General features: G+C 23.9%; 2 protein-coding genes across 2 annotated transcripts; one reads left to right on the top strand and one right to left on the bottom strand.

Moving 5' to 3' along the window:
• Positions 1 to 12: 12 nt before the first annotated feature.
• Positions 13 to 3603, bottom strand: INS49_015006 (uncharacterized protein; the record flags this gene model as incomplete). Its single annotated transcript, XM_043175693.1, has 7 exons — positions 13 to 261; positions 397 to 941; positions 1017 to 1362; positions 1416 to 2386; positions 2829 to 2902; positions 3035 to 3440; positions 3534 to 3603. 7 exons carry the CDS (start codon positions 3601 to 3603, stop codon positions 13 to 15), a joined length of 2661 nt encoding a protein of 886 aa, XP_043020650.1.
• A 2320-nt stretch (positions 3604 to 5923) lies between these two features.
• On the top strand, positions 5924 to 6479 carry INS49_015007 (uncharacterized protein; the record flags this gene model as incomplete). Its single annotated transcript, XM_043175694.1, has 3 exons — positions 5924 to 6053; positions 6170 to 6372; positions 6456 to 6479. The coding sequence occupies 3 exons, from the start codon at positions 5924 to 5926 to the stop codon at positions 6477 to 6479; spliced, it is 357 nt and encodes a 118-aa protein (XP_043020651.1).
• Between the last annotated feature and the right edge of the window lie 18954 nt (positions 6480 to 25433).

Genomic DNA, 25433 nt, shown 5'->3' on the forward strand with positions numbered 1-25433 from the left:
CGGATGGGACCTCTACTCACCATTCATAGGCCCGTGTGCGCCATTGTAGGCCATGTTGACAATGCTAGGAAGGTTGAAAGGCAGCCTCCCCAGGTACTCTGGTTGAATTATGCCATCAATCCCGTCTGTCCACTGATATGACAGAGCCGTCATAAATTGCTTCATCCGGACTCCCCACAGCAGATGCTGGTTTCTTGCGTCACTCCAGGCAAATCGCTCAACGTTTTCCGGCAAGCCCAGAAAGTACGCAACCAGGCCAGCCTAGATCAACAGATGGGTCATCAGTCTGTTTTCTCCAGACGAAAAATTCCTTTTTTTTTTCATTTGTTGGGCAGAAGCTCGAATGGTCTGGACCATAACGGCCCACGGGAAAATGGGGCAGAAGCTGTAACTTACCACCTGCGCCGCGGCACCACTTGTTTGTCGTGGTCTGAACAACGTCGCCCCATCGTCAACCGAACAAGAAGGCATGTCGTATCCAGGGGCGTAAATGTCGATCCAACCAAGGCTTGTGCCCGCCGGCAGTCTAGGGTCGTTGTCATCCTGTATGAAGACATCTCCCACGTGGACGCCTCTAGGACACGCACCCGGCCAGAGAGTTCCGTCTTCAAGGGCTGCCGAGACAGTAATCATCTCACTGTCTCTTGTGCTTCCAAACCTTGGAATCGTATCTCCAGCTGCGGCCATGACGCCTGGAACTATTCGCGGGTCTTCGGCCCCATAAGGGTAAGCACCTTGGTTGCCTATAGCTTGAATCCAGATGACACCGTTCGACCTAGCTGCCTTGGCTATATCATCGTAGACTTCATTCACGGCTCGGACGAAGTTAGCCAACTCATCTATCACCTTTTTCACCTCTTCTTCTGTCATTTCGGGGCCTTCGCCACGTGCTAAAGGCTCCCATGTTGACTGATCGTTGATGTAACGAGGATAGTGGAAGCCTGACAGATCTCAAGTTAACTCAAACGGTTCTGGTCTTGGGAATAAATTCATCACGTTGATTTTGGAGCGCTCACCGTTTGAATTACTTATCACTGCTCTCCCCTGCAGCCCTTGGTTCTTGACTGTCTGCACAATGTGAAAGTAAGCATCGTGTAGCGAGTCGGGAGAGGCTCGATTCAGCATCCAGACATCATCGCCCCCTGGGACATCAGTCTTATCGAGCCACGCATTTGTCGTCTTGATGAGATACAGGTTAGACTTAGGTGCGAGACTGAACGTATGGCCGCTAGCCAGACATGCCATATCGGTACCGTGTGCTCCCCAATCGAACATATCTCTCGGGGCCTGGAGCTCCTCCGGAATATTCGCCAGAGTCAATTCATTCGGAGCCACATACCACTCTGGATTGCGCATCTCAGCCTGTTCGGCCTGGTCAGCATGGATTGTACGGCATCCTGCGCCTGATGACTTACTTGCCAAGCGGGTCCATCGATGGACGCACCGCTGTCCGGAACGAATATTGTAACACCATCGCCTCCAGACGAATCTCTCGTGTATTCCCAATTTGGAAACATACCCTTCCGATGAGAGAAGGCTGCCAGATTCATTTGTGCTTGACCATCTTCAAGCTCACGCTTTCCAGAGGCAGAAGAGCTCCTGAAAAACGATCGATTTTGGTTGAGTCCGTTTGCATGCGTGCCCTCGAGGGCGTCCAAGACAATAGACCATCTTTTCTTTTGCTCAAAGGTTGGGTGCAAATATACCACGCGCACGAATGGTATCAACCGGATGAGCATTGCCTTTGGCCTGGTGATCCCTGTGGTGTACCCAGGTCCATAAGCAGGCTCTAGCCCCCTGTGCTTCAGGTCATCATTGACAGACGCATCCGCAGCAGTCTTGGTGCCCCTGTTTTGGTCAAGGGCAAATGTCCAGATGTTGAAAATGCTGATGGGAAACCCCTGCTCAAGTAAGATGAAGTGTAATCGCTGCTCCACTGGTTTCTGTTCCGTCACTGCTCCCTTGCCGATCTCGTGGAGGCCCCAGACACTTGTTATCAACGCTCCACCTGAAGTTATTGGTAGCCATTGGCCCTGACAGAGGCTCCAGAGGCTCTGAATGACAGTGGGCGAGTTCGCCCAGGCAATCTTCATGATGTTTGAGAGGTTGCTAAGCATGCCCCTCGCCAAGGAAACTTCAGGATAGGCGCTGAAAATACGACCAGCCTCAGTAAGGTCTTCCATCTCGATCGAGGTCAAGGTTTCTAAACCTTCATTGATTGCCTGCATAGCACCATCTAGTGCCTCTGCTGAACCCTCGAGGCTAGACAAGGTGGAGCTCATGCCATTCATGAGGGAAACTGCGGTGACACTGTAGTTACTGGCCTCAGAAGCGTAACCAGCAGCAGTAGCCGCATCAGCAATGCCGGCCTGCATTATGAGGGCGCCTATCGAGGCGAGAGAGTCTCCCATGGAGATTGCCGCACTTTTGAAATCCGCCTCTGCCTGTTTGAAACATTCAAAGATGCTCAACAAGCATGATGGAGGCCGAAATTGGCGTGTGGAAAATTGCACAGACCAAGACGATAGCTGCTGGCTTGAGGATCCCTCATTCTGGCTCAGCTCTCCATAGTTCGGGATAGTAAGAGATACCCCATCTCGCTCGATGGCTGCGTCAGTGATCTTGGCCGTTGTGGCATCGCTCAAGATGATCATCAAGGGGTCTTGCCCTGGAAGTGGCGGGTGGTATTCCGTCCCATCAATACAAATGGTAATGTTTGACATGGGAAACCCTGTGAAAGTTTCACCTTGTGTGGGTGTAGGGCTGTTGGGAACGCCAGTAACCGTCATGCTGTCACTTCCACTGCCCTGGCTTGAACCTAGAGTGACAGATGAAGTGGCCGAAGTCAAGCTGCTGGAAGCTGACGTAGTGAGCTTCATTGTGGCGGTGCCAGAAGACAGTCCTACGCGTCATTATTAGCGATTATCTGGCGTCTTCCTACCCGATTGCGAGTCGTGCGAGAGGGTTGTCAATTAAAGCACGCCAGCAAATTAATAGAAGGACAACGCCAAATACAGAAGACTAGCAGACATACTGGACTGAGTTGAGGCGCTGGTAATTGATGTCAAGGAGCTCTGAGAAGCTGAGCTGCTTGGCGATGAAATTGAGGATTGGAAAGTTGACAAGGAGAGATCTGACTGGGATATGGGAGGAGACTGGCTTAGATGGGTTGTGACAGTATAGAAGCTGGTGCTGAAGACCGTTTGTGGTGTCACCCAAATGGTGCTCACCCAGCTGGTTGGCTGGACAGGTTGTACCGATGACGAGGTTGACGTAGGCATGGAGGTGGTGTCCCATTCTGTTGGTGGAGAAGTGGATGACACCTCGACAATGACTGTGGTAGTTGACTCGGTTGCGATAGTCACAATGGGCCCAATGACTTGGTTTCCAGTTCTCTGCTCCCTGGATGCTTCCAAAGCCGGTGCCGACGCGGTCGTGGTCTGTTGTACAAGATCTTGTGAAGCACGGTCGGGTTAGCAACGCGTCAGTAACGCGATAGGCCCCAATGACCAATTCGTAGTGTTTCTGCTCACCTGTGGGGATCGCGTTCATGGACGCGACGACCAAGAAGAAGAAGAAGGAGAAGAAAAAGAGAAGTCTCATAGTGGTCAGGAGCGATGGTCTCACCATCATGGTAGCTGGCGTATCTTCTTTGTCTGTCGAGAACTTGAAGGGTTGGATAAGGGTTGGATAAGAAGGGCAGCAGTTGTCAATGTCCTGTTGTGTCTCCAAGGGGGGAGTATGCTTGTGCAGACCTAAAAGTCAACCAGCTATGATTAGAAAGAAGTGCAGCACCTGGGGTACATTCAGGTACCTAGCTAGATATCAATGAATATCTCTCTAAGCAACTGACTTTTCCTGTTCCTGCACCTTCCCCTTTACGCAGCTTGTCTGCCTTCCTACCTAATTAGGAACCTACGTTTTTCCAAGCCTCCAACGATCACCAAGTCCCTGGGCCAGAAAACATGTGCCCATCCCTCAATATTGCTAGAATGTCTGTAGGCTGACAGCATTTTCCTTTCCAGCTTCTTTGCTATTTTGATACTGTCTGTCTTCGAGGTCGTCGACTGCATTAATTTCAAGGGAGTGACAACTCTTTTGATTTTGGGTGCATTCACAACGGATCACTCCATGTGCCTATACATAGGGGAATACTGAACCGTCACCTGGTTTGAAATCATGTACACTATTGTCTGTTCCTTGTACAGCTTATCACATCCCTCGATCGCTGCCATGCCATGCCGCAGTGGTCTACTTACACCTTCATTCCTCAATGACAGCTTTGTGCAAACTCAAGCATACCTAGGTAATCTGCAATACCTTGCTGGCTAGGTGATTGGTTTGACCCATTTCGCAGCATCTGGAGGATGCAGAAAGAGTTGACTATGAATCTAATTGCTCAGTTGGGTGAATTAAACGGGAAGCTTGACTAGGCCCCTTTCAGAAGCTTCAAAGCACATCAACGAGGGATTAGCAAACTCAGCTGGAGAGATCCGAGAGCTCATGGGCAAGTCCCAAGCATAAGATCCACCATTTAACCTGTCCTCCACCCAAAATGGATGAGTTGCCATATCCATGCTGTCAATCCCAATTGTATTACTTGGTTCACTGGATTGAGAAGTCCAGGATTGATCTGTGATCAAGAACTCAGCTGAGAGCCTCAAGTTGAGATACTTAAACGAGGCTGTAGACGAGAGGGCTTTGGGGAGGGCGTAATCAAGCCGTCATGTGGATGTAATCCGGAGGGAGAGCTGCTGGAAGTCGAATTGAAGAATCAGGGGTATTTCATAGTTCTCGCAAAGTACACAGTTTGCATGATGCATGCATGTGTGATGATTGGTGATACCCTGAGCTTAATATCTGCATGTGGCCCAACCCGTGTGGCGCCCACGAGCTCCAATGCAGGGCCTAATCAGTGTCGCGTGGACCTACCTGACTTTGGCCCTTGCCGAATTTGGTTGAGCATAGGAGCCAGCAGTTCTTCAGACTTTGGAGGCGTTGAGTTGACGGATTGGGTCCTTCGTCTCTGAAGCACATCTGTTTTCTTCAGCCACGCAGCACAAGGCAGAGGGAGCAGAGGAATGAGATCAGTGATTTATGGACAGGTGGCCTGCGTCTGAAGTCCTGTCCGGCCGGCTGGGTTGATCCTGTGCTCGAGCGGCATGCTTGATCGGGAAGACCCTGTTGATCATGGAGATGAGATGAACCGACTGGGGCTTGGTCGCCCACGGGCGCATGACATCCAGGGACAGGGGCAACCTGATTTGCTGTCCCCTGTTCCTCGCCTGGCCGGTGTATTCCCGGAGGCATTACCAACCCACCGCGACCAGACAAACTTCCCCCAACTCGGGTCCGAAAGCCGGGCAGTGAAGAAATGTTTGTGCGATTGCGCCGTCTCCTTTTGCCTGCAGTTCGGGCGACGCCATGCCGACCAAATACGCCGTTGCTGCGAGCATGGACCTGCAGCTATGTCTCAAGCTATCGAGGGAAAGACAAGCTTTCTGTGGCGGAAACAAGCCTTTCGCTTGCCGTCGTAGCCGTTTTCCAGCCGCTAGTCAGCGAAAAGGGGGCACCGTGCTTACTCGCTACCCACTCTACCCAATCGGACGTGATCTCTTAATGCTGTGGCTTAAATTGGACATGCAGGAACCACGACGGCTCGAGCGCAAGCAGCCTTCTATCTGAGCAGACGCCCATCGTATACGAGATCACTTGCTGAATGAGGAATGGCGACTGTATCAGCCCTGGAGGTAGAAGCGAGAAGGTGGAGCGTCAAGCCCAAGCTTTTCGGGCATGCATCCGGGAAATCAAAGAGTTTAAATGTATAAAAGTCGAGCCTGTTATCACTACCGGGTTCTACAGGAAAACATGCTTCTCATCCACTGAACAGCCCTTCAAGTGCGAAAGACTGCCGCAAGCCAAAATGAGACCCTCAACGATTTCTCTCGCTTCCTTTGCCATGCTGGGCGGTTTTGACATCGCCCATGCAGTCTGTACCGGCTCTAACCTCGCCATCGGAACCCCGGTAGACCTTGGAACCGGTTCTACACAATGTAAGACGTCTCCAATTTGCACGAGTTCAACTTTGCCAGATCGCGCCCCTAAACCAGACCTCAATGTGCAGGGATCCTTTCACCCATCCCACGGCCTCACCACTGACAATTTCCAGATAATGTCTACGACGGAAGCTGCAAGACCGTCCAAAACCTCCAGATCAGCACCAGCATCGGCCCATGTATCTCAGAGTACTTCCTCTGTGCCGTGGGAACGAAGACGATTGAAGGCTACGATGATCCAACAACCGGAATATCGTATAACTGCCAAGCTGACACGGCTTCTGAGTCCTGCGGAAGTGACGTAGTCAGTCTATGCGTAAGTGCTTTCCACAGATCTGAATCATCATCTCCTCCTGATTTCTTTTTCTCTTCTTACTGACAGGTGATTCTTTCGATCAGTGTAGCGAAGGATTCCGGGCTTGATCAAAGGCGCAAGTTTGGCATTTGGATGGGGAGCATTTTCATGTACTACAAACATCCACTTTATCAGTATGGGAGGAAGTACATTCTTTGTAATAATGGTAGCCAAATTCAGTCAACATAAAGTCACCTCCACGAGAATGAGTTACTCTTTTAAAGTCCTGTGTGTATCAATACTCGTGAAGAAGGCCCCTCGATGAATCTATCCCAACCGCTGTAAGAAACATCTGTCCGAAGCTTCGCAATTCACGCAAATTCACATAGACCTCAAACATTTGATAAACTTCCATCTTCGAAAGATTTTATGGCACACGAAAGCCTGTTGCTCCAAAAGAGCGACAAAGAAGGACATTGTAATGCCAAGAGCATTATCATGGCTTGTACCTGTACGTACTGCAACAAAAGAGGCACTGGACCTGTACACTTCACATCATTTATGTTGTTGACAGCTGACTCGGAAATTCTAATCACAGTGTTGTTAATTATGCGATTTCAATGCCTGATGTGCCAGCCGTGGTCTCTACTGCCGCTGGTCTCTTGTCACTCATCAGCCCGATATTATCATCATCAATTATTTTTTATCTAAGATTGTGTGCTTTAATCTGTTTGTGAAAACAATACCCCAGGGTAAACAACACAGGGCACAAATTAAGGTAATATGAGTAGAGAGTGGTAAACGTGTCTTGTCTTTCTCATATGAATATCATCATGCTGATAAAACACCCATGATCAAGGTTCTGTTGCAGGAATACATCACAAGGTAGTCTGGTACCAGTCCTTTACTGGGTCTTATTGGCCCAAGCTCTGATCAGTTGAGGTGCATTATACCGGCGGTTGTAAACTCCACCTACCTAAATACGAGATGGGCTTAGTCTATATGCAAGGCTGAAGCGGTTTTGGTGTAATGACCCAGTTCTATCTCTATTCGAATGTCATGCTCATTTGAGCCCCAAGTGACTTCTCAACAACCAATTTAAAAGCAGGCGCTGAATGTGGCATGATAGACGCGGCTGAATCAAACCTAATGGAAGGTGTCGAATTGGACAAACAATCTCATGTCACAGCGGCTTGAGCTAGAACCCAGACTGTCTGTTGGCAAGTACGACCCTCGCACTTGGAAGGCTACTTTAGTTATCCCCTCCGGGGCACGTAGCCTCTTAAAACTTAAATAGAACAACACTAATACATAATTACTTCCTATATAATTATTATACATATAAGAAACTTATTAATATTAATTAATAATTATAAGTATTATAAATTAATAAGGTAAAAAAGGCAACCCTATAAGAATTTCCCTAACTTAAAAATTATATTTTCCTTATTAATAAGCATTATATAATAATAACTACTTCTTTAAGCCTTTTTATATTATTAAACTCCCTAAGTAAATATTATAAAGATTAAATAAATTAAATAGCATTCCTTATAATATTTATATATATATTTATTACTATTTAAAAAAAATATATTTATTTTATATAAAACTTTATTAAAAACAAACTTATTTTTAAATCTTTTTTAAAACCTAGCAAAACTTAATAAAGCTTTATTTTATTAATAAATAAAGCTTATAATTATTATAACTATTAAATAAATAAAGCTTATAATTATTATAATTGCTAAAGTTAATGCAATACTATATTATAAGTAAGCATAAGTTATATATTATACTTTTAATTAATATAAAAGGACTTAATAATAAAAAAAAGCCTTAGCTTTTAAGGCTTAAAGGAATTAATAACTTTTTCCTTTTAATAATTATAACTTATTTATTATTAAATTATTATTATTAACTTACTTTTAAATATTATTTATTTTATTAATATTTCTTTATTTTATTAATTTTACTCCTTATAATATTTATTATAAAAACTTATAAGCATAATTAATAATGCTAAAAAGCTATTAACTTTTATTAAAAAATATATAATTAATAAAATACTTGCTTAAACTTTAATTAACTTAGCTTATTATAAATATATTAACTTAAAATTATAATTTATAACCTTTATATAAAAAGCATTAATAAAATATTTAATTACTTATTTAATAAATACTTTAGCAAGCTATATATAATAAAACCTTTATAATAATAACCTTTTTATTACTTATTATAAGAATTATATAATATAAATATAAGCAATATTTAAAGCATTATTAAATCCTTATTAATAATATTTAAAAGTTTTCCTTTAAATACAAGGCATTAATATAAAACGTAATAATTAACTTATAGCATTATAATTAATTATTATAACTTAAGCTAAGGAAAGATTAAAATAAATTAATAATAAGCTTTATAATACTTTATTAACCTTAAAATTAAATATAAATAAATATTATATATAACTTTAAAAATAATAATTATAAATATAGCTCTTATAAGTATTATAAGCAAGCTTTAAATAATAATAATCGCTAAAAAAAATAATTCTTAAGATAACTTTTATTATTACCGCTAGCTTTAAGCGCATAATTATAAAACCTAAACTTAATAATGCAATTTATTAAAAACTAATATAATTAGCAAGGCTTATTATTATTAGCAAAGAAATAAAAATAAAGCTTATATTAAAGATATATATCATACTTAACATAACCTTAGGCTGCCTTAAAAATACCTTTATTAAATAAAAAGTATAACCTATATAAAATTCTTTCCTTATAATATATTCCTAATAAGCGCTTAAATTTAATAAAATTAATATAATTTATAAAAACCTTTAATAACTTTTATAAATATATTAAAAATTTATATAATTTATTAAATAATAAAATAAAGATATTTTTTAATATTTATTATTATATTAAAATTTAGCTAAGTTAATTTTATATAGTTTTTCTTTAAATACTTAAAGATTAAGCTAAGGCTTATTACCTTTATTTTATAAATTAAATTAATATATTTATAATAACATATCTTAAAATTAAAATGCATTTTAATATAAACCTTAATTATTAATATTATTATATAAATTAAATAATAATAATATTTATAAAAATAAAAGCATAAAATTTAAATAAAAACTTATATAAGGTTTTATATTTAATATTTAATAAGCTATAACTTTATTAATAAATATTAAGCTAAATTATGTTAAAAAGAATAACTTAAAAATAACAATAATTAAAGCTTATAAAGAAGTTCTTAAGCTAAAAATAGCTTTTTTTAAGCTAACTTAATTATATAAAGAATTATTTTTAAATCTAAGATTTACAATAAAAATATAACTTAACTATATAATTATAATTTATATTATAAATAAAATCCTAAATTAATATTATATTAATTATAAGTATAATAATTAAAAGTTAAAAAAAGAATAATAATTGTAATTTTAAGCATTTTAAGGAAATTAAAGATTTAGCTAATTAAACTTAAGCTATTTAAACTTTAAGTAATTAAGATCCTATAGCATTAGTTATAAAGCTTAAAGTAATAATGCTTATAAAGAAAAAGGAAAAGAATAACTTTAAAAGAAAAGATATTATATTTATAAAAAGAAAGAATATTAATTAATTAAATATTTAATTAATAAATAATATTTAACAAGAAAAAGCTACTTAATATAACATAAATATAAAGGTTATAATAATAATTTTAATACTTTTCTAAGCAAGTTTAAGAAATATAAAATAAATAATAAAGATAAATTTTATAAATATAAAGATAAATAAAATTAAAATAATAATTATAATAGCGATACTTATATTATAAAAGTAAAACCTAATAAGGAGGTTTATTATATAAATATTAATTTCCTAGTTAATAAAGCATTTATATATTAAATTATTAAAAATAATATCTTTTAAATAGAAATAATTATTATAATTAGCTAATTTATTTTAAAGAATAAATATAATTAAACTTATTTTTAAGGAATTTTATTAAATATAAAAGCATTATTAATATTTATGGCTAAATATAAGCAATTTCTTATATTATAATAAGAAGATTTAAAGTATTAAATTAATATAATTATTATAAGAAAAGCTAAAGTTAAATTTAATAATGAAATAATTATTAATTTACTTAGCATAATAAAAGTTTTTACCTTAATTAATTATATTAACTTTTATATTATTTAAGCATAAACTTTATTTTTACTTTACTTAATAAATATAAATAAGCTTTAAGTATATTATAATAATATTATAAATAAAATAATTTCCTTTAATAATATAATTATTATATTAATACTTAAAAAATAAGGTTATTTATAATTTTTCCTAAATTAAATTATTAATGCTATATATTTCCTCTTAAAAATAAAAATAAGGAAACTTTATTATTACTTTAAATACTTATTAATAAATTAATTATGCTAAATGCTTAAAAAGGTTAATAATTTAAATATTAATAAATAAGTAATAATATAAATTAAGAAGATATATTATTATTATTAAATAAATAAACTTATACTTAAGTATTTTAAGTTTACGTTATACAATAATTATAAATTTAATTATAAAATCTTAATTAATATAATATATTTAAGTAAATACTTAATTCTTTATATTATGAATTAAGCTATTGCTTTTTAAGGAGTGAAATTCTTAAAATTTATATTTATAAAGATTATATAATAAATATTATAAATATTTTAAATTAATATATATTAAGAACTATTAAATATTATTAAATATAATGCAGGAATAAACTTTACATCCTTAAAATTTTATTTTAAAGATATAAATAATAAAAATTAAATATAAATAAATCTTTATAAAGGTATATTAATTTATTAAGAAAGTTAAGAAATATTATTAAGCCTTTAAATAAGCATATAAAATCTTATATATTAAATTATATAATAATATAAATAATAATACTATTTTATAAATAGCTATAAGAGTTATTAATAATATTATTAAATTAAATAAATTAATCCTTATGCTTTTAATTTTTAATATTTACTTATAAGTATTATATAAGTTATTATTATTATTATTAATATAAAAGTAAGTAAAAGCTATTTTAAAGGCTATAAAAATATTATAAAAAACCATAATTAAATAATAAGTATAAAATGCATTAAATATTAAGGTTAAACCTATCTTTAATATAAAATATTTACTGTAATATAAAGTTTATATATAAAAAGAAAGAAAAGGATAAAAGGGTTTATATAAAGTTATTATTATAAATAGCTATAATATAACCTTAAATATATTAAATAAAGCTATAATATTTAAGTTAATAATTATTTAATTATATTATTAAAATAATAATAAGGAAATGCAACCCTTATAAGCAAAAAACTTAGCTATAAAACCTTAAATATAACTTATTATATAATTATTATTATTAAAGATAAAAAATTACATTATTATATTATATATCTTAAAAAAGAAAATAAAAATTATAATTTAATAATTAAATTAAAATAAAATAAAGTTATTATAATATTAAACTTATTATTTAAAAAGTTTAATAAAATAAAAATTAATAACCTTATTGCTAAAGATATTTTTTAAATTAAAAAATAATTAGCAAAGCAATATAATAAACATTATTTCTTTAAGTTTTATATAATATAAAAGGTAAAAGGTAAAATTATAAAACCTTATAAGAAATCTTAATTTATTATTTAAGATTATAATAATAATAAAAAAGGATTAATTTTAATATAAAGCCTAATTATTTAAAGAATAAGCTAATAAATAATTTTTATACTTACCCCCTTATTAATTTAAAAAAAAGATATAATTTTTATATTTTATTATGAGCTGGCCTTGGGTTGTTTGTTATAAGGTGTTTAAATAGGGTTTATATTTAAAGTATAAAAAAGAAGATTTACTTTCCGTTTGCACTTATATTAAAGCCTATTTTTATAAGGCTAAAGCTTATTAATTAATTATAATAAGCAAAGCTCAAACCATAATATATTTTCTTTTTTTAAGTTTTTATAACAAGCCTTAAAGAGTAGCTATATAATAAAAAATAAAGGATATTATAATTTAGTTGTGAATTAAATATTGCTTTTTACTTAGCTATTTAATTATACCTTAGCGCCTTTTAATTGCATTAAAGGCTTAGCTTATTATTTATAATTAACATGCTTTAACCCTTATAATTTAATATATTAATTAAAGTAAGCTAATAAAAAATAATTATTTAAATATAAGTTAGCGGTTAAGCTAATAGCATTTTTATAATCCTTTAATATAAGCCTTTTATATAAGCTTCCTTACTTAAAACCTTAGGATTATGAATTTATTATATAATTTATAATTAATTAATGCTTAATTATAGGTAATTTACTTTATTAATAGGAATTTCCTAAATTTTAAGCATTCCTATAGGGTTAAATTAATTAATATATAGTTAATTTACTTTAAGTTTAAATTAATGCTAAGCTAGTATTATTTTTAGGCCTTACCTTATAAAAAGAATTTTATATTTTCTTAAATAAACTTTTCCTTTTTATTAATCTTAATTAATAAAAACTATATCTTTATTTTTTTATAGCGGTTAAGGTAGTTATGCTTATAATAGCTAAGTTAGTTATATGCAAAATACTTAACTTTACTTATTAAGATTATTATAATATTAATATTTATTACTTTGCTATTTTAAGGTTAAGTATTATCTTTTCTTATTATGGCGTTAAAAATACCTTTATATTGCTATAAGGCAAAGTAAAAAGCTTTAAATATATTTAGCTATTCCTTATAATTAAGCTAGGCTTTTATTATAAAGGTTAAGTTATTAGTTATTAATAATATTTTATATTTATTTAACTAACTTTAAGTCTTTATTATATAAGTAAATTAATTAAATTAAGTAAGAAATTTTGCTATTTTCTTTTTATAATATTATTGCAATGCAATTAAGTTAAGCTTAGTATATCTTTATTTAAAAAGATTCTTAAGCGTAAGGCAAACCTTTTTTAAGAAGCTTTTTAATTACCTTTTAAATATTTTTATAAAATTAATATAAGGTAAAAAGTAATTATAGAAAGTTCTTAGTTAATTAAATATATAAAAGAATTAAGCCCCTTTAGCATTAATTACCTTTTTATTTATTATAAACTTAGCCCTTATCTTTATTAGCTAAGTTGCTAAGTATTCTTAAAATAAGAGTTTCTTTAAATAAGAAAAGGCTTAATAAGTTGTTATTATTCTTTTTAAGTCTTGCTATATTAAGTTTTATATAATTATATTATAAATTTATAATATAAGAGGACTTTAAATATATATTATAAGTTAGCCTTAGGTTATTTATTATAAGGTGTTTAAATAAGGTTTATATTTAAAGTATAAAGGAAAAGGTTTACTCCCCGTTTATATCCACGTTAAAGCCTATTTTTATAGGGCTAAAGCCCATTAATTAATTACAATGGGCAAAGCCTAAATTATAATATATTTTAAAATATTACTTAAGCTTACCTTTAAATAAAGTTAAAATTATATAAGATAATCTTTATAAAGCTATTAAAAGAATTAAAGAATAAATACTCTTTAAGCATAATTATTTATATTATTTAATCCTTATATAATATAATAAAATTTAATATTTATTAATTTAATATATATTAAAGATATTATTAATAAAAGCTTAAAATAAATTGCTTTATATATAATTCTTACTTAATAATTATAAAGTTTATATAATTCTTTAAAATGGTAAATATATAAATAAATAATATATTAATTTTATTTATATTAAAATTTTAAGATAAAGAAGAAATTAAGATAAAAGCTATAAAATTATAAAAAAAATTAAAATAAAAGCTAATACTTAAAAACTTAATAAATTATAATAAGGCTTGCATAATTATAAATATTATTAACTTAATTATTATTTAATAAAAAGGATAAATTAATAAACTTACCCTTATTAATGCAATAATTAAAGATGCTTTTTAAAAATACCTTAAATAAAGAACTTATAAAGTATTATTAGCGGGTGCAGGGAATTACGTGAGAAATAGTATTATGCTAAATTCCGGCTGGCTATAAAAAGCTAGCTTTTATGCTTATTTTAAACATTCTTTTAAGAAATCAACTCTTCTCTTTTTATATATATTTAATGCTTTAATTAAGCTTTTCTTATTTTTAAGAATTTTTAAAATATTTATCTTTTCCCTTTCTTTAATTCCCTTTTATTCCTATTTTTTTTTATTGCATTAAAGCTCTTCCTTAAGTTACCCTTAAAAGGGTTTAATAAAACTTATTCCTTATTATTTAAATAGCTTATTTTTATTAATGATTTAGCTTAAGCTAATTTTAATTTTATATATCTTTAATTAATAATAAAAAAAATAAAAAGTTAATTATAAGTTAATTATTTATTAATTCTTTCTTTTTTCTTATTTTTATATTAAATATTATTAAATTATTCCATATTTTAAATTAAAGCTTTAATTAAAGCTTATATTTATTTTTAACTTATTATAAAGAAAAGTTAAGTATAATTAAACTTATAATAATATTATAAATGCCTTAAAATTATTTTCTAATTTTAAGATATCTTTTATGCTTTTAATATTTAAATAAAATACTACCTTAGTTTTATATTAATATATTATTAAGCTTTAAACTTATTTTAAGTTTTTTGCTAAAGATTATGCTTAAAATATAGCAGTAATATAAACTTAAAACTAAAATAATAAATTTAAACTTTATAAATATTACTTAATATTAATTAAAAATACTTTAAACTCTTAATTAATATTTATTATTATTATTATAACTTTAAATTTAAAGTAAAAAAGGCTATAATATGAAATTAAAATACTTACCTTATTTACTTATAAATTTAATAAATAGCATTATATTATATATTTTTATATTAATTAAATTATATAAAAAACTTAAACTTAAAGTATAACTTTACTTAAGCTTTAATTAAACTTAAATTTAATTTATTAAGAGTTTAATATAATATTAATAAATAAGGCATTAAATATAAATTTAAAGGGCTTTTTTTATTATAGCTTTATAATTTTTATTTTTTAATAAAATATCCTTTTATTAAATTTATTTTATTTATTATATTTATTAACACCTTTATTCTTTAAATTTTAATTTAAATATTTTATAATAATATTAAAGATAAATTCCTTAAAAGTAATTACTTTAATTAAAAATATTATTATTTTTAAGTTTCTTTATTTTATTATTATTTTAATAAAAATTATTATAATATATATATTATATTTTTAAGCTTAAAGTTTTTTTAAACTTATTTTTATTTTAAAAGTACCTTTAAACCTTAAAAACTATTTATTTTTTTCTACTTAAAGTTAAGAAAAGAATCTTAAAAAACTTATTAAAAAAAAAGAAAGATTTAATTTTACTTATTATTAATTAAAGTATTAACTTTATTTTAATTAAACTTTATAATTTATTATTAATAATAAGTTAGGGATTTAAATTAATATTTTAAAAATCTTACTTTTTATTAATATAATAATTTTATTATAAATAGCTTTATTTATAATTTATAATTTAAATACCTTAAAGTTTAATAAAATTAATATTATTAAAGTTTTAAATAACCTTAAAATTATTATTTATTAATTTTCTTATTTAAATAATTAAATCTTAAAATTACTTAAATAATGCTATATTACTTTAAATTTAATAAAAGCAATTAAAAATATTATTATTAAATAATTTATTTAAAAAAATTAAAAGAAAAAGCTTTTTACTTTTTATAAATTTAATAATTAAACTTATTATATAAACCTAATTATAATTATTAAAAATATTATTTATAATAACCCTTATAATAATTTAAAAGCATAAAAAAAGAAAATTATAAAATATAATTAAAAACTTAATAATATAAATAATATTTCTTTTATTATAACTTAGCCTTTTTATAAAATACTTTTATTATATTTAAAAAAGTAATTAATAAAGAAAAGAATTATTTATAAATTAATAAGGAATATTTTTTAGCTAAATTTTAAATATATTTTATTAAAAATTATTAATTAAGAACTTAAGTATTTTAAGTAAGATAAATATTTATTTATATAAAATAATTTTAATTAAAATCTACTTAATTTAAAAAGGCTAAATTTTTTTTAAAAAAGCTAAAATAATTTTAATTCTTTAAATTACCTTTAAAATAAAAACTTATAAGCTTAATAATCTTTATTTAAATTTAATTATATTAACATTATTAAAAAATATAATTAAAATTTATAAAATATAAATAAATTTATTAAAAGGTTTATAAAATTAAAACTTAATTTAATTAAGTTTAAAGATAAATTTAAGTTATTTTAATAAAATATTAAAGCTTTTTCTTATAATAAATAATAAAATAATTTTAAAATAATTAAGCTAAGGGTTATAAATTTTATTTAATAGCCTTTAATAAAACTTAATTAAAATAACTTTAATAATAATAAGGTATAAGCTATAATTTTAATGCTTTTTTTTAAAAAGAATAAATTATTTAAAGTTTGCTATAATTATACTTCTTAAGATTATAATATATATTAATGTAATAAGCTTAAGCAACTTTCTTTAAATAATTTATTAATAGCTTTTAAATTAAAGAAATTATTAATATTTCTTAATTTACTTAAAGATGCTTAAGTTAACTTTTTAAAATATTTAAACTTTATTTATATTTAATTATATTATAATTAAAATAATTATAATTTAAAAAGATATATTTATAGCTAATTAAAGTTTTTATTTAAGAAAAAAAGGTTTAATTTACTTTATATAATTAAATATTATAAGCTTATTAAGGTAAATTCTTTATTTAAAAAAAAGGCTTTATTAAAAGCCTTAAAAATAATTTAAAAGCTTAATAATTAAAAGAAAATTAGCTTAATCTTAATAATTATAAATCTTATAAATTATATAATTTATATTTAAAAAAAGCTTATAATTATAAGTAATAATAAACTTTTTTAAATAAATATTATTATATTAAAAAAAAGTATATAATTAAAAATATTAAAAATTAAAATAAAGTTATAAAAATTATAAAAGCTAATTATACTTAATTTAAAAACTTTAAAAAGATAAAAAATAATTAATTTTAAATTATTAATAATAAATTATAGCTAAGAAATAAAAAAAAGATAAGGAAAAGAAAAAACTTATTTGTTAATTAAGATTAAATTTAAAAAGAAAACGTTAAGTTTTTTATAATAAGAGTAAGCTTAATAAGTATAATAAACTTAAAATTAAAAAAGCATATTATATAATTTTTATTATTTAAAGAAAAAGCAGCTTAAATAATTTTAATTATAATTATTAAAATAAATATTATAAATATTTTAATACTTAGCAATATTAATTTAACTTTAATTAAGTACTTATTAGCAGTATAATTTAAAATATATATCTTATTAAAGGTACCTTTTAAGTTAATATATTTTAAAAATTATGTTAAAAACCTATTTTTTAAAGTTAATATAATTACTTTCTTAAGAAATAATATTAAGGCTAATATTTTAATTAATTTATTATAAATTATTTAATATTAAGTTAATTTTATTATTATATTTATTATAAATATAATTAATTAAAAATATTTTAATTTAATTTACTTAATAATTTATATAAAGGTAAATAATTATTTTTTATAGCTTATTTTCTTAAATATTAAAGTTAAAATAAATTTTTTACCCTTATTATATTATAAATATAATAAACTTTTATATATTTTACTTAATAATATAAACTTAATAATATATAATAAAAATTCCTTATTTTTAATTAAAATTATAAAAGAATAAATTTATATTAATTTAAATAAAATTAAAGCTATATTTTTTATTATTAATAATAAAACTTTTAATACTTTATATTATATCTTTTTAAAAATGCCCTTTTTCTTAAATATAAATTTAATATTTAAATAATTAAAAGAATACCTTTATATTTATTTTATTCTTAATAATATAAAAATAATATATAATTTAAGATAAAAGAATTAAAAGCTTTTTAAAGTAGCTTTATTTAAAAAAGCTTAGGTTTTTTAAAAGTACTTATTAACTTTTAAAAGTATTTCTTTATTTTCTTTAAGCCTTAATTAAAGCTTAATATTAATTAATATATTAATTATGCTAACTTATCTTAATATTAAAATAAAAGAAAATAAAAAGATTTTAAGCATTTTTTTAAATAAAAATATAAAAAGTTTAATTTTTATATTTATAAAAAACTTTTAAGCTAAGATTTAAAAAATTTATTAAGTTAAAAAAAAAGGTTAATAAATATTAACTTATATTTATAATGCTTATTTATAAAAAAGAGCTATATATATTAAAAAATAGGTTAATAAGATTCCTTTTACTTTAATTATTATTAAATTAATTAATAAAACCATTTAATCTTTAATTAAAACTCTTTATAAGTAAATAAGCATTAAAATTTATTTTATAAATAATTATCTTTTTAATAATATTATTTTTAAAAGCATAATTAATTAAAAACTTATTTATAAAGAAAAAGTAAAATTAATTATAAATAAGAATTATAAAAGTAAATATAATACTTAAATTTAACTTAAGTTTTCTTTAATTAATAAGGAATTAAAATTAATGCTTAATTAATTAAATGCTTTTTTATAAAAAAATTATAATTTCTTTTTAAAATAAGAAAAAGAAATATTTACTTATTTACTTTTTAATTAAGAGAAATCTTTAGCATAAAATTAGTTTTATATTATTTAAATTAATATTAATATAATGCTATTATAATTTATTTAAATAATTCCTTATAAAGCATATTAAATAAAGATAATTTAGCTTTTAAAAGCTTTAAAGAAAATAGCTATTAAAATGCTTAAGAATTAATAAGCTAGTAAAGTTATTAAGGAATTTTATACTATTTATAGGAATTAATAATTTCTTATAAAAAAAAAGGATTTTAATTATTAACTTATTAATAATATTTTAAAAATTAATAAAGTTATAATTAAAAATGCTTTTATTTTATTATTAATAAATAAGTTTGCTAAAAAGTTTATAATATATAAAATATTATCTCTTTTTAACTTTTTTTTAAGATATAATTAAATTAAATTAAATAAAAAAAGCTAAAATATTATAACCTTTTTTATTTTAATTAAATTATTTTAATAATATAGCTTACTTATAAAAGTTATAAATTTTATTGCTTAATTTATATAATATATAATTTAAATCTTTTATAATTTAATTTCTATAATATATAAATCCTTTTTTAATAATATTATAATTAAGGGTTTAAAAATAAATTATAAAAATAAAGAAGTACTTACCTTATTAAGGATTTAAAAATATATAGCTAAGTATATTAAGAATTTTAATAATATTCTTTATAATTTTAAGCTAATTAAAAGAGTAATTAATATTATTAAATTAAAATAATATAAATAGTAAGCTAATATTATTAATTATACTTATAAAATACTTAATTAATTTTTATTAAATAAGAAAATTATTAAAATTAATAAGTAAAATACTTATAAGAATATAATTAAGCTTAAATTCTTTTTAAGTTTATTAAACTTTTATAAAGTATAAATGCCTTTTTATAAAATTATTATTAAGCTATTATTTAATCTTTTAAAAAAGGATATATTTTATTAATAAACTTTAAATTATTAAAAAGCTATAAATACTCTTAAAGCTATAATTACTTTAAAGCTATACTTAATTAATATTAATTATTTTAATAATAAAATTATTTTTATAATAAATGCAAGTTTTAAGGAATAAAGCATATACCTTATATAAATTAAAAATAAATTATAATACTTAATTTAATATAAAAGTAATATTTAAATAAAAATTAAAAAGCTATATAATATAATAAAATAAAAATATAAAGCTATTTTATATATAATTAAATGCTTATGCTTTTATATTTATAGTATTTACTTTACCTTAAAGATAAATTTAAATATCTTAATTTAATAATTAAAGGAATTTACCTTAAATATACTAAGCGCTTATATTATAAAGTAGCTAGCTATAATTAAAATATATAATTTTATTATTTATTATATTAAAGGTTTTAAAAATATTATTATAAATATATTTTTTAAAAAGCTATTAAGGTTATTAAATAAAGTAAATTATAAATTTAAAAGAAATATTAAGAATTAATATAATACTTTTTTTAATTAATTATTTTAACTTTAATTATTTAATTAAAAATTATTATTACTTAATAATTATTTTTAATTAAAAAAATTACTTAAGATTGCTTAATACCTTTATTATAAAACTTATCTTAAAAACTTAATATTATAATAATAATTATTTTTTTATAAAAAGGCTTATTATTTTTTTATTTATAAAAAAACTCTTTAAAAATAACTTAAAAAGGATTTATTATAATAGTAAGTTATTAATAACTTTAATTAAAAGTAAGAAATTATTAAGAATTATTATGCTCCTCTTAAGCATTATAAAAGGAATATTACTTATTTTTAAATTTAAGCTATATATTATTAAAAAAGAATATATATTAATATTAAAAAGGCCATTATTAGCTATCCTTATTATAATAAGTAAAATACTTAAATTTATAATAATAAAATTATTTTAATTATATTAAATTAATTATTTATTAAAATTTATATTAATATTTAATATTTACCTTTTAATTAAGGATATAATAAGTTAATTAAAAAATAATATAATTTAATAAGATAAGTTAAAACTATACTTTTTAAAGTAGCTAACTAAAAAAGCATTAAAAAGTTTTTTATTTAAAAATTCTTTTTTAAATAAGGGCTTTTAATAAAGATAATAATAAATAAGGGATAAGAAAATATAAGTTAATTTACTTAATATTTCTTAATAATTAAAGTTAAGAAAATTATAATCTTAATATATAACCCTTATATTAATAATATTATTAAATATAAATATTTTATTATTATTATTATTATTAAAAAAATACTTAATAAAAGAATTAAAGGCTAAGTATAAATCTTATTTTATACTTTCTTTATTAATTAAACTTTACTTAAGAAATCTTATAAAAAGAATTCCTTTTATCTTCTTTATAACTTTAAATTAATTATTTTAATTAAAATTATTATTCCTATATAATATATTTAAACTTAAACTTTAAATATATTTACTTAAGATATTTTTAATTCCTAGCTTTAATTATTTTTTAATTTCTTATAAGATATAAAGGTAGTAATTAAATTAATTTTAAATTATAAAAAGAAAGCTATATAATAAAATATATATTATAGTTTCCCTTAACTTATTCCTTTAAAAAAGGATAATTTAATTTTGCTTATTAATAAATAAAGAAAAGTTAATTATTCTTTATTTTAAAAACTAACTTATTATTAATTTAATTCTTTTATTATTTATAAGATTTATTATAATAATATTTATAAACTTTAAATATTTAATAATATTTACCTTTTAAATATATTTTTATAAAAATAATTAAAAAGATTTATTAATTATTTTAAGATATAAGAACTTAAACTTTATTTATTTTAAGAAATTAATCTTATAAGTATTATAAATAATAACTCCTTTTTAAATATTTTAATAAATTTTAATTTATTTAACTTTATTTTAAATAACCTTAATTTTAATTATTATTAAAATTAATTAAATATATCTTTATTTATTATTTAAGCATATTAATTATTTATAATCTTAAACTTATTAAATTTTTTAAACTTTAATATTTAAAATGCTAAACTTATAATATGCTTATATATAAAATAAAGCAATTTAAGAAATAAGCCTTTATAATTTATTAATATTCCTTTGCTTTAATTAAATAACCCTTAATATTCTTAATATAATTAGCTTAGCGATACTTTTAAATTTTAGCTTAAGTATTTATTTAAGGGGGGGGGTTATCTTCTCTTACATATATATATATACATATTTATTATAATATAAAATTTCTTTTTTTTTTATATGCATTTATTTACTTAATTAAATTTAGCCTTGGATTTAAATATAAAATATTATATTTTTAAAAAATATATTGCAAAATTTATTATATACTTATTTATTATTTTCTTGCTAAAACTAAAAACTTTTTTTTTCTTTTAATAACTTAATTTACTTTTCCCTTTTTCCTTTTACCTTAATTACTATTTATACCTTATTAAAAGCTTACTTTTATAATTAATATAATAAGAATTTTATATTATAAGGTTGCGATTATTAGCCTTAAATAATATTAATTTCCTTATTTTAAATAGTATTAAAGCTAATTATTCCTTTAAGCTATGCTATTTTATTAATAGTAATTATAAAACTAAGTATACCTTTAAACTTTACTTATTTAACTATTATAACCTTTTATACCTTTTTTATATTACTATATTTATTAAAGATATAATTAAATCCCTTAATATAATAAATATAATTAATATAAGCATTATTATAAAAATTATATAAAAAGCAATAATTAAAAAAGAAAATTATAATAAGAATGTTTTTATTTATAGTTAAGGAAAAGTTATAACTTATATGCTTTAAGCAATATTTATAAGGAAAAGTATTTTAATAGCTATAAAAGGCTATAAGCAAAGCTACTTAATAATAATAATTAAAATAATTGCATATTACTATTATATACTTCTTATAAAAAGCCTTATTATTTTCCTTAATAATAATAATATTTATATAGCTTTTAATTAAATTTTTAATATTATTTAAAAACCATTTTTTTATAACTTATTAAGAAATTCATTAAATAATTCCTTAATTACCTTTTTAAAGGTAGGATTAGCAAGTTACTAAGTAAGATATTAATTTTATTTAATATTAATAATCTTATATATATAAATGCCTTTTATAAAAGCATTATAAAAAATAATCTTAATAAATTAATCTTTATTAAGGATGCTTTTTAACTTAAAGAAGGTATAAATGCCTTTAATTAAAACTTACTTAGTTTATAAGTTATAATAAATAGCTTAAAAAAAAAGGAAATTCTTTTATATTAAACTCCTTAATCTTAATTAAAAAAAGTTTAATAATAAAAATGTTATTATAAAAAAATATTTAAAGATAAGAAAATTATAATATTTTGCTTTAATTTTAGCTTAACTTAAAAGTTAATTAAAATTAAGAAGATATTAAAAAAAAAAGAAAGAAAAAGAAACTTAAGGGAGGAAAGGAAATTTATATATATAAAGTTATTATAATAAAAAAAGGTAAGCAATATTAATAATAAGCTACCTTATTATTAAAAGAAATAATTTATTACTTTATTTTTAATTAAGATTAATTTATTATTAAAAAAAAGTTACTTACCTTTAATTCCTTGCTTATAAAAAAATTATTTATCTTTTTATTATAAAGGAATTTTAGCTAAATAACCTATTTTAATTTATGCTTAATAAACTTATAAATTAAAAGGAAAATACTTTATAATTAGCTATTATTTAAGAAAAATAAGAAACTATATACCTTTTTACTTTAATTATTAATAAAATAATAAACTAATGGCTTTTAATAATAACTTATAAGCTTTTTTATTATTCCTTTCTTTTAATTAATATAATTATTTAACTTAAAAGCAATAAGTTATTAACTTTTATTACTTTAGCCTATATACATTATTATACTTATTTATTTATAGCTAAAGCCCTCTTTTTTTTTTTTTTTTTTTTTTTTTTTCTTACCTTTATATTATTATTAATTAAAAGTTAAAAGTTAGCTGCTATTTAATTATTTTAATAATAATGCATTTTTAATATATTAATCTTTTCCCTTACTTAATTCTTATTTAAGAATAAGTAATAATTATTTATAAAAGCTACTTTAAGCTATAGCTAAATATTAATTATATTTCTTTTTTATTTTTAACCCTCTTTACCTTAATTACTTATATAATAATTTTTAAAAATATAAAGCTCTTCTTATTACTATACCTTTTCTTTTTATTACTTAATTTTTATTACTTATTTTTTACTTTATTACTTATTTTCTTTACCTTTTTTTTTATAATTAAAAGCTAAAATATCTTTTAGCTAAAAAGATAAGGTAAAGAAACGCTTTTAATTGCCTTTATATTATAAAATACCTTAAAACTTTAATGCTTTAATTTTAATAATAAAGCTTATTAATTTAAAAAAAAAAATTTAATGCTAATAATTTTAAAACTTTTTTACTTTAATAACTTTAAAAACTTACTTAGCAAAACATTATAATTCCTAAATATTATAAATATTTAAAATTAATAAAACTTTACTTAAAAAGTAAGTATTAACTTCTTTAAAGATCCCTTTAAAATAAAAATTATTATAAATAGGATTTATTTAAATAATATTTAATAATTTTAAACTCTTAATTAACTATTATTCTTTAATATAAAATAAATAATATTTAATAATAAGCTTATAAAGATAATATAAGAATATTTCTTAAGTATTAATTTTTACCTTAAGCTAAAAAAATTAATTAAGTTAATAAATTTAATAAAATAATATTAAGCCTTCCTTGCCCTTAATTTCTTTAATATAAAAAGAATGCTTTATAAATACAAAGAATTAAGAACTTAATATATTATAATCTTTATAACTTAATAGCTTTTTAATTTTTAAAACATTATATTCTTACTTAAAAAACCTTTATATTATAATTATACCTTATTTAAGAAATATTAATAGCGTAAATTAATAAAGAATTATAAATTTATTATTATGCTTATTTATATACTTAACCATTAAATAATAGCAATTTTTAATAAAATGGAAAATTACTACTTATTATAAAATAATCTTGCATTAAGAAATAAAAAAAGTAAAATAAATAAAGATACTAAAGCGCTTATTTATAAATATTTAATAACTACCTTAAAAAATAAAATATAAGATTTTAATAAAAAGTTTATATTAAGATTAAAATAAATTAATAAAGTATTTTATAAATAATATATTATTAAGTTTATTAAAAACTATTTTAAGGAAAACTAAGGAAAAAATAATTAAGAAATATAAAATTAGGCTAAAACTTCTTTAATTAAAACTATATATTATAAGAT

The sequence above is a fragment of the Diaporthe citri genome (genome assembly GCF_014595645.1).
Source record: "Diaporthe citri strain NFHF-8-4 chromosome Unknown scaffold_8, whole genome shotgun sequence".
Classification (NCBI taxonomy): Eukaryota; Fungi; Ascomycota; class Sordariomycetes; order Diaporthales; family Diaporthaceae; genus Diaporthe; species Diaporthe citri.